The 12181-nt window shown below is 31.2% G+C and overlaps 1 protein-coding gene across 1 annotated transcript in view; it reads left to right on the plus strand.

Annotated features, from left to right (window-relative positions):
- The window catches only part of LOC108915901 (protein phosphatase 1 regulatory subunit 12B), a gene marked incomplete at both ends in the record, with an annotated part of 13786 nt that extends 5903 nt beyond the window's left edge, over window positions 1–7883 (plus strand). The window contains 1 exon segment of the mRNA XM_018722052.1: window positions 7797–7883. Within this exon segment, the coding sequence (XP_018577568.1) occupies window positions 7797–7883 (87 nt within the window).
- Between the last annotated feature and the right edge of the window lie 4298 nt (window positions 7884–12181).

Consider the following 12181-nt stretch of genomic DNA (forward strand, 5'->3'; position numbering starts at 1 on the left):
AAATTTAAATTGTTTACCTGCTGTCGTTTGTGTATAATAAATTTTCAAAATTCATGGAATTTTGTATCTGTAAAATGCTGCGATCTATTGGTACCGCTATGAACTACGGGATTCTTATGACCGGTACAGTCCCTGCTGCAAGTATACATTAATGTTGAAATTCATTTATATAATATTATTCGCATAGTTAAGCTCGTGGTGAAAAGAACTTTTTAAAATTTTGTGGTATACAGGGTGGAAAAGATACAAAGTACAAAATTTAAGATGAAAGTAAAAATAGTAAAAAAATTCCTATAAAACTTCATCCTCCGGAGCACCGTTATTGCGATATGGACCTCCAACGGGGTCTTATCTTTTGGATATTTTTTAAAATAATTTTCTTTCTGATTAAGATATGGAATGAAAATTGTAGGTAGTAATTATACCATAAAAGCCTTTAACTATCATAAGTTTCATCAAAATCGGTTATAAATAAGAACAGTTTTCTAACTACCCTTAACGGACATTTTTCGAATTTTTTTATTCCTTTGAATTATCAAGCAAATAATATTATTTTTTAATGAATTAAGACTTTTTTGAAGAAAAAATGTATCTATCTTTTTTTTCGAATTATGTTTAGTTTGGTCAGAAATAATTATTTTTTAAATATTGTATGGCTCCGAACAATAACTTTTTTTTTAATATCTTCACATAGTAGGTACCTATTTTTCATGGTGACAGTTTCATAGTAATGATACTAATGATTATCTCTTTCGAGTGCTATCATTTAAATCCTTAAGTTTCTTTATTTTCTTACTTGAAATCTTTGTGCTCGACTGCATTTCATTCGATTTTTCTACAACCATGTACCATCATGAGTTGAAAAATCCTATAATTACTTCGTCTAAATGATGCGGTATGAGACGATTATTCCTTTTCAATTTTCATTCCATTATCTTCAGAAAGAAAATATTTTAAAAAATATCCCAATTATAAGCCCCTTTGTAGGGGTAACGGTGCTCCGGAGGACCAATGTTTATACAAACTTTTTTTATTATTTTTGGCTCTACTTTCAACTCCTTAAATTTTGTACCAACTTTTCCAAACATCCTGTATAATACTTATTAACTAGAAAAAGAAAAATAATATTACAAATAAACTATATTTACCTTGTATTTTTGCATTTAAACAATCTGCTGTTGACATAAATTTATTATATAGGTATACAATTAATTTTAATATGCAAAATTATTCCCGCCTTTTTTTATTCTACTGTTCATCTTGTCAGTCAAAAACAAATTTCTGTGCGCAGCTTGCATTGCTCGATTAGAGAAGAATTATTTTCCATTCAAACACAAAAAAAACGTTTTCAAATTGAACAAACTGGCGGAATAATTGAACAAAGCATGGGCTCTATTAAATTCAACTGCAATTTACATAGACGTCTAATCTCAATGTTTGGGAATCTTTTCTCGTCCGACTGTACCGCACCACGTTTTTTGCACTCGCTGCGTCTCACTCAGAACTTTACTGCTTTTACCAACAGGAGGTAGACAGTCAGGTGCTATTATACCCTTAAAAAGGTACTCTTGTTTTAAATCGTTATCGGTTTCTGAGAAAATCGCTCTTGAATTAATCCCACTTTGGTCAATTTCATGGTAATTTATACAAAAAATTTTTTTTTGTTTAAATTTAATCTAATTTTAATAAAATAATAATAATAAAAAATTAAATTAAATAAAAATTAATCCTTTAAATAGAAAAGAAAGGAAAGGAAAATTATTATTATTATTTTTTGTTTAAATTACTATGAAATTGACCAAAGTGGGATTAATACAAGAGCGATTTTCTCAGAAACCGTTAAAGATAACGATTTGAAACAAGAGTACCTTTTTAACGTAAAACCAAAGTTTACAGAATAAATATATTTATTCTGTAAACTTTGGTAAAACAGTTCGGGAAAACGGAATTTGCTGTCCAATTTGTTATAAAGTCAAAGATGAAAAACTTACACACGCAAAGTACCAAGGGCCCCCCCGTACCCACCTCAATGGACCTTGTGGAAATAAATGGATTAGTCCATCAAATTGCTCATCAAAATTTAGCTGTTTATACCAAATTTCATTCATTTATCACAACGCGATTGAGAGATATTGCAAAAAAATTATTTCCATTCCTCCCTCTTCAATGGGTCCCTATGCCCTTAGGAAGCATTTTCGGACCCATGTTCATATGAACTTTTTTACTTAGTTTTGATCATAGAATCGGCCTGTTCAGGGTTGGCAGCTAATTATGAGACACCCTGTATAGGAAAGTGATTGAATGCGGCCTTATTTTAGATAAAGACGCGCTGTACATAGCATGTTCTCCAGACGGTCTAGCTGTGTGAGATGGTGTTATCGAAATTAAATGTCCATTTAAGATACGAAATATACACCATGTGGATGCATTTACACAAAGGAAATTAATTTATGTGGATCAAAATGGAAATTTGATCAAAAACAACGATTATTTCTATCAGATTCAAGGAATATTACATATTACGAAACGGCAATGGTGTGATTTTGTAATGTGGACGTATCAAGGCATTAATGTGGAAAGAATCTATAAAGACGATTCCTTTTTCCAACAAAAAATGGCAGAGTCCCTATTTCAATTTTATATGTTTTATTTATTGCCCGAACTCGTAAGTCCGAAATATCCAAGTTGCGACATCGAAACTGTTTTCTGGAAACAAGGAACACCTCACTCACACAGTAAACTAGTAAACCAACTTATAAATCTACTTGAGAATGGTTTAGTGGCTAACATCGATTACTATGCCAGATGCGAAGGATATAATAATTACATTGTTTGCCTTAGTAGCATTAGTGGAAAACAATGGCTGACAGATTTTACCCTAAACTGCGATTTACATTGCGTTTTCTGGATATGAAAGGCATATAATGCTTACTGCAGACCAAACCTATACCGCAATATATCTAAAATAATAATTTCGAGACAGAATTTTTCGACACAATGCCAATGATACTACCAAATAGCGTTTTGGACTTGCCAATTTCTAGAAACAGAAATCATTGGTGCCTCGGCATTATTGATTTTGGTATTCTAACCATAACCTACTTGGATCCACGAGGTGAGAATCGGCGAGATATTGAACAATTTAGAACCGCAATAGAAACGTTTATAGAGCAATATAAAAAACATAAAAAAATAAATATAAGCACTGACGGAAACTGGACATTAGCAAATATACATACTATATATCCTACAAAAGGATATATACAACAGTGCGTATATCAATAATTGATAGTGTCTGTTAAATTTTTATACGTAAATAGCTTAACTTATCTCTTTCTACAAAGTCCCGTATGTTTTTTTATACGTCCGGGCCGTATTAAGGGCGGCAGCCACTGGTCTGTAAAAAATAATTTTGTGAATACAAAACGTCTGATTTTTTAGAGAAAGTATTTATGGGTAATAAATTATATATTATACAGGGTGTCCCGAAAATGGTGGGCAATCTCTCGGATATAGATAGATAATGAGAAAATAATGTCACAAGTTCATATAAATTTTTTTCCTCCGGGCTCACCCTGTAGAGTTATTAGATCTTGAAGTTGAGAAATAAAAATGTTTTTTTTGCTGTAACTTTTGTATTTTTCAATAAATTTTGAAAATTTTTTGGCTGGATCTATAATTTTTGAAGCTGCTTTGGATGATAATATGAAATCCTCGATAATAATTATGGGGGCCCGGGGGCAAAGCACCCCCCACCAAAATTTCTAGAAAAAAATGTTTTGTTCCACTATACCCCAAATTTTCCATCACTTCAAAAAAATTTATGGTATTTTACGTAAAAAAGGTGTACTTGTTGAATATCCATAAAATAGATATTTTTTGAGATAAACCCGTTTAAAGAGGAAGGTACCAGTGGCTGCGCTTGAACATTGATTGAATGTGTTCTGCTTAGGGTTGTTACATTTGCTGAATTGAATTCCGGGATATTAAGTGCCCGGAGTTTCTAAATGGCGCCGCAGTCGAAAAATTTTAAAATTTTCAAGGTCACGCGTTTTCCTGGCACTTCTGATTCAAGAAACAATCCATTTATACAAAAATACAGATTTTTACAAGAATGATTTTTGAAATTGATACCTTTTTGAAATATCTATTCACGAATTACCTACTGATGGTATAAATAAATTGGAATAAACTAAATATATATTTTATTAAATTATTGAATATTGTTTATAAACAAAAAAATCGTTTGTGAAATTTACCAACGATTCAACGAATTTTAATTTTCCTCGGCGTGTTATGATTTTTTCTTTATCTTTTTTTATATATATGTTCATTATATTATATTCCGGGAGTTATACATGCAAATCCGAAATCCGGGACCATACAGCTAATTCCCGGTACAATCACAGAAAACTTCAACATTTAATTGTGGCGTTGGCCCACCTAATTATTTTATTTTTAGTTTATCCTCATAAGGCAGAGAACCAAATAAAGTTTTTTTTTTTTAACGAAACGCTATTCATTTTAATAACTATAATATCTGTAGACGAAATATTACTGCATTTACTGCAGCAGTGTCTGTCGCTGTTGCAGCCGCAAAAGCCCCTATCTTCGTGTACTAGGTCACGTGCCTGATTAGCCAATAAAAACAAAGAACGCATCTAATTGTTCGCTGTGCACACATTTTGTATATGAGGTTGCATATATTAAGGAGCGTAGCTCGCGTCGCAATAAATAATAATATAAGCTCCTAGATTTATTTTAGCGCGAGTACATTTGGATTCTTCAAATATTTTGTTGATGTTTAATATGATTAAATACATACAATTTTATGTGTTCTGCAGCTCCGCAGCTCTTATGGTGAAACCGCCACTGGAAGGTACCATTTAATTTGAGACATTTTATTTAATTGAGACACAGATTTAATCGTGGTTGGCTTTGACATGTCAGAATATGCTAATCTAAGACTCATCTCATAACTCATAATTTGTTATAAAATATGCAGTATTCCAATAAAGAATATGCTGATATGCATTTAATGTACGGGCGGGCTCTTTGTAATGCTTCGGCTGCAAGAAGATTTTATCAGCATTCTTATCCTAATAGAAGGATTCCGGATAGCAAAACTTTCAAACGTATTGATCAAAGATTAAGAGAAACTGGTAAAATGTGATTACTATTATTAAACAAAATGGATATTAAATAAATTTTAATGTATTTGGGTCAGTTTGCTCCTGTTACTGCAAACAGGGGTGCCCTGCGAACAGCACATACAGTTGAAGTATAGGAAAATATACTGGACGAAGTTGCTGCTCATCCAACAGTTAGCATTAGGTCATTATCTTTTACCAATTTTCCAAAGACCACTGTTACAAGAATCCTTAGAGAACAGCTTCTTCACCCTTACCATATCCATAAAGTGCATGCTCTTAATCCTGATAATTTTCGTGCAAGAGTACAGTTTTCTCAATTTTTTCTTCAGAGACATGAGCAAAATCCTATGTTTACGAGATTAATTCTGTATACTGACGAAGCAAGTTTTGGGGGAATGGAGTTATTAACTCCCATAATTTACATTATTGGTCTAATGAGAACCCACACGCTATTATTGAAACTAAGCACCAAAGACAATTTTATGTTAATGTTTGGAGTGGAATTATTGGTCCTTACTTATTGGGTCCATTTGTGTTACTCCCTAGACTGAATGGTCAACGTTACCTAGATTTCCTTGTGCATCAATTACCACAACAGTTAGAAGATGTTGATCTTCAAACCAGAAATGCACTTATATTCATGCACGATGGGGCACCGCCTCACTTTAGTGCTGCAGTAAGGGACCATTTAAACGAGGTATATCCTAATCCCTGGATAGGTCGCGGTGGACCTATTCATTGGCCTGCCCAAACTCTAGATATGAACCCACTTGACTTTTTCTTTTGGGGGCACTTGAAAAATCTTGTTTATTCCACACCTGTTACCACTAGAGAAGAATTAGAAGAAAGGATTTTTTATTGTGCAAATGAAATACGACAAAATCCTGAAATGATATGGAGAGTGCAACAGTCTTCTGTTAAACGAGCTCGTATTTGTATAAGAGAAGGTGGAATTAGTATTGAGAATTTATTATGAATTATATTAGTTACAAAATTTTGTAAAAGTCCAAATTCTCATAATTTGGAACACTGCTATTGCAAATTATTTGTCCTTTATTCTGATATGTAAAAGCCAACTACGATTAAACCTGTGTTTCTGTTAAATAAAATGAAACTTGTTTTTCTACAAACGTCATTAAGGTATAATTTTAACGCATGCTGTCAGTCAATTTCATTTTATGATCCTAGTGTTAAAAGTGAATTATTTTTAGCACTAGGGTTAAAAGTAAGTCATGTGATTTACCTTTAAGACCACTGTTATAAAATCACACTATAGAAACTGTCAGTACACGTTAAAAATTATACAAAATTATATTTTATGGATATTCAACAAGTATACCTTTTTTACGTAAAATACCATAAATTTTTATAAAATGATGGAAAATTTGGGGTACAGTGGAATAAAAAAAAAATTTTCTATAAATTTTGATGGGGGGTGCTTTGCCCCCGGGCCCCCATAATTATTATCGAGGATTTCATATTATCATCCAAAGCAGCTTCAATTATAGATCCAGCCAAAAAATTTTCAAAATTTATTGAAAAATACAAAAGTTACAGCAAAAAAAACATTTTTATTTCTCAACTTCAAGATCTAATAACTCTACAGGGTGAGCCCGGAGGAAAAAAATTTATATGAACTTGTGACATTATTTTCTCATTATCTATCTATATCCGAGAGATTGCCCACCATTTTCGGGACACCCTGTATAATATATAATTTATTACATATACTTTCTCTAAAAGAGTCAGACGTTTTGTTTTCACAAAATTATTTTTTACAGACCAGTGGCTGCCGCCCTTAATACGGCCCGGACGTATAAAAAAACATACGGGACTTTGTAGAAAGAGATAATTTAAGCTATTTACGTATAAAAATTTAACAGACTATCAAATTATTGACATACGCATTGTTTTACATAAGGGCGGCTGCCGCCCTTAATTCGGCCTGGGCATAGCTATTCACGTAGAGACATTTAACAGACACTTCAAATTTTTATACGCATTTCTTTTATATAAGGATGGCTGCCGCCCTTAATACGGCCCGGGCATATACAAAAACATATCAGATTTTGTAGAAAGGGGTAATTTAAGCTATTTACATATAGAAATTTAACACACATTTTTCGAGTTTGGTTAAATCGACACCATTTGGGTTCTAGATTATACCCTTGAAGTATGGTAACATTCGTTAGAAGGATGTTTTACTCAGCGGCAAAATAGTTTTATAACTTAACTGGTTCTCTAGCCTCAACTGCGTCTTGGCTAGGAATTACCAGCTGCGGCAGTCAATCCTGTCAATTTCCAATAATGTAGTCACTTGCCAAATACTTGCCAAACATAAACAAATGCCGTATGGTGTATGGTATAGATACTGCATATGGATATATTTAAAAGCATGTCTTCGCTTACAACATATTCATTTATTTGTATTTGAAGAAATATTTGATTTCGCATTGTGTGTGTATATTACTTTTTTGGTCAAATAATCTGAAAACATTTGACACATTTGTGTTCCGTAAAAATTGGGCGCGTGACCGCATTGTCTGTAGTCCGTCTAGAGATGACACCCACTACCTCTTATACATTTTGCTGCCTAGTTGAAATAATAAAAATAACTATAGAATGCCTTCTATTTCTTTACAGACTAGTAAAAATTCTTTATCCGAATTAGAGAAAAGGGAACGAAGAGCCATGGAACGTAAACTAAGTGAAATGGAAGAGGAACTTAAGGTAAGTAATAATATATATTTTTGAAATATGAATTGATAATTAAAAGTAGATATAATACAAAATCATGTGAATATTCGAAGATATTAAATATTCTAGTAAAAATGAATTGATTATTATTGGATATTTTGGAAAAAAACGAAATTGAATTCTGAAAATACATGGGTCATGAGTTATGTTAATAATTAAGACTACTCATGCAAATGAACGAGAAGTAACTATTTATTGATTAACTAATCAGGCGATTAGACTGTGAATATACTATTATAAAATAAATCAGTATATGTACAGTCTAATCATATGATTAGTTAATCAAGGCTTAACCAATACTCAAAGTACCGGCCCTAAATATAACAATTTATTGTTTAGATTATTTGATTTAAACCTTTCATAAACACGTCAACATGTTAAAATTGTGAATACTGTTATTTTCATATTAAGAAATTAAAATGACAACAAATTTTTACACGACACACACCGACAGATATATATATATATATACAGTATGAATCAAATGAAAGGAATTAATTCATTTATTTCGTAAATCTTTGGACAGAAATCTTGAAACGTAAATTTTTATTTTTAAAAGTGGGTTCTACAAGATATTTAGATATTTGTTTTACATATGACGTCTTCTGTATGGCAGTGATGACGCCATCAGTGTTTTTTTTACTATAAATGTGGGTCTGCTCTTTTGAAAGTTCTTGTAATCCTCTATTCAATAAGTTTAGGTAATAGAATTTGGTATAGTGCCAAAAGAAAAATTCTAAACTAACAAAAAAATTATTTTTAACAAACCAAGTTATAATACATTTTCAAATTTACTAGGGTTGTCAGTTATAATACAGTGAGAAAGACGAACATTAAACTCCTCTCCAACTTTGTCTATAACTTCCGGAGTTATTTGTGCCATCTTCATCAGAATGCGTTCTTTTAATGCATCTAGATTTTGCGGTCTATTTTGGTATACTTTACTTTTTAAGTATCCCCTTAAAAACGAATCTAGAGAAATTAAATCTGGAGATCTAGGTAGCCATTCCCTTCGCCCTATCCACCTATCTCGAAAGACGTCCAAGTAGTTTCTTACCAGTACAGCATGGGTAGGGGTGCATTATCTTGCTGAAGCTACAAATTCTTTGGAAGCAGCTATTCAATTTGAGAAGCAAATCGTCTTGCAGAAATTGTAAATATTGAGGACCTGTTTAAGATCCCTTTGAAAAATTATAGTCCTGATACTCTTGCATCTAATGTGAATTTTCAGTTGCACAATACCGACAAGTTTGACGGTTTACACGACCCTTTAGGAGGAATGTAATTTCATTAGAAACATCTGATTTCGGTTAATTTTTTTCATTAAAATTTCACAAAATTTGACTTGTTTACTTTTTTTTAGCATAACTGTTGAATGGCCTATAATGTTATTACCCAATGCTACTTACCGTGAACTGGTATGAGAATTTTCTTGAAATGCTAGTAGAACATCAAGTTTCTTATTTTCGCTTGTTTATTATGTCAAACCTTCGTTTGACTGGTATAAGCATTCTTAAGGTTAAAAAAATCAAGAATTTTAAAATTTGACTTTTTTCACTAAAAACACCTGTAACAATTATGAAATTTCATTCTGTCGTAGTTTTGTTGATTTTTTTATATACTTACATTAAACCAAGTATGGGGGTGATTTAGTGAAATATATTAGGAATTTTTTTCATGGAAAATCTTGACTTAACGTGGCTTAATTCAGCATCCTTTAAAACCTAAAATATGCATTTTTAAAATGAATTTATTTTCTTATAGTTATTTTCACTGGTCACTATTGCAATGTTGTGAAAGTCAAAATTACACAACCACACAAAAAAATGTTGTTTGAGTCTGAAGGTAAGACATGTCTACTACATGTTTTCGGGGTCCTTGTATACGAATCCGTGATCCGTTTAACCTCGTCACGTCGGGTTTTACCACCGATAACCCCATATCATCTCATAACCCAAGCTGCAAAGTCCTATTACATACAACGGTTCTCTAAAGGGAACTGTGCACCCACAATAACCTCATAATCTTATACATTCAACCTCAAACATCCTAACCATAACCGTATAATCTCAACCCCATAACCTATAACTCCAATAACCAGGTTACTCAGTAGTTTATGTCTAATGGTTTTATCGACCAACATCCCACGGAAAGAGTATCACACAGGATGTAACAAAAATGAACCTATAAACTTCAAGGATACTTTTTCGAAATGTTTGGTATGCTGGTTTATACTAGTATAATACCAGGCGTGATTCATGATCTATAATACTCACTAAGTCCAGTGGCCGAGATTTATAACAAACATGTTTTTTTTAAAGGAAATATTTATTCTTTTTGGATGAATAAACTATTCTTGTCATTTTCCTAAAGGTGTTCTGTTTTCAAGTTACTCGATTTTTGATGCAATTAAGAAGATAAGTGAATATGAATAAAACATGTATTTAAAAAAAAGATTAACACATTATAAGAAAATAATACTTTTTTCTTCCAAATAGTGCAAAAGATCAAAAATTGATCAGATTTTTTTAAATGTCCGGGGGTGTTGAAATTATTATTATTTTTTTGAAACTTCACCCTGGATTTAGAAGTGTCCTTGTTCAATGTGCTTATGCTGTTATAAATGAATCCATATCCTAGAGATTTTAAATGTCCAGCTGCTAAAGCATTAGATATAATAAAAAAAAATTATAGAACTTTAGTCACGCAAATAAAACTATTTAATTTTTAGCGATTTATAGAAATTCAGCCTCTTACCTATTAAAGTGTAACAGTGACTTAACTGAATGGCTAGTAAATCAGCAATATAATCTTGAATACACTTATATTAGGAGATCTAAATATAGATATGTATTTTAGATTATAAAGAATATGCAAATATCTAAACATCATGTCCAAAAATAACTCTGTGCACTAAGAGATAAGGAAAATTTGGAACTAAAACTAACATGCATTATATTTTTTATGTATGTACTATTATTTCTTCTTTTTTTTTACATAAATTGACATTGATAGTCGGAGGTCAAATAACTTTTTACATTTTTATGTTTATCTCACGCACACACTAATAAGTTTTTTAGTTATAGTTTTGCTTTTTAAATTATTAGAATTGTTAATTATTAGAATTGTTAGAATTATAATATTCCTTTTTTATTAAATTAACAATATTAATTTTATTAAATATATATTTTCAAGTTTATCAAATTTCGAGTTGGAGTAAGAAATTTCGAATTCAAACAATATTTCTTGTTCAAGCTGGAAATTTCTTCAAATTCTTGGATAGCTTGGAGATTTGCCTCACCGTACAAAATTTTTATTTCCATCCCAATTTCATGGTCTACTCTGTTCAAAAGGCTGCTGAAAATATAAACTACAGGGTGATTTCACTTTAAACTGAAAGACTAGATTTATTACTAAAAAATAATTATAGTTTGCTCTATAATTTTTTTCCTGTAGGACTCGGTATTCCAGGTACAAAAGTTACAAAAAAATACATTTTCATAATAATAATAATAATAATAATAATAATAATAATAATTATAATAATTATAATAATAATATTTATTATCTCCAATTTCAAGTACAATGGCATAACATTTTACAGACATTATTTTTGGAAATAAAAGGTTAATATGTCAGCTTACTGATTTGGAAAATCAGGATCTGTTAAAACCTATACAATTCTAAAATATCAGATACTTTTAAGACGGCTGAAATAAACAAAATATATGTGCATGTATGGTAATGGTGAACGGAAAGGAAAAGAGAATAGAAAATGGAGAAAAATAATAATAAAATAGAAAAGAATGAAAAGAAAAAGTTATAATAATAACAATAATAATTGAACAATATGGAGTCATTGTGCAGATAACAGTTTTGATTGCAATTTTGCTTTAAATAAATTGCAGGACAGAGAAAGATCAATAACGTTCTGCTTATTAATACATGAAACTATATTATAACTAAAAGAGCGTTTAAAAATTTGCTTGCGATGATAAGGTGTGTTTAATATATGTTTTCTGCGAATGTTTAAATTATGAACGACAGTCCTGAATTTAATTTTTCTATATGAATATGGAGGGGCCTTAAATTGCAAAATCTTTTAACAGAAACAAGTTAGATGCAAGTATCTTCTATTGCACATATTGAGCCAAGATAATTCCTTTAGTTTGTGTGAAATTCTTTGTGTGCGTCTGATTCCAAATATAAATCTAAGACAAGAGTTTTGCAATTTTTGTAAACGTTTAGAATCGATATTATCCAAGCACGGA

Source organism: Anoplophora glabripennis, unplaced genomic scaffold (genome assembly GCF_000390285.2).
Source record: "Anoplophora glabripennis isolate ALB-LARVAE unplaced genomic scaffold, Agla_2.0 scaffold1932, whole genome shotgun sequence".
Taxonomy (NCBI): domain Eukaryota; kingdom Metazoa; phylum Arthropoda; class Insecta; order Coleoptera; family Cerambycidae; genus Anoplophora; species Anoplophora glabripennis.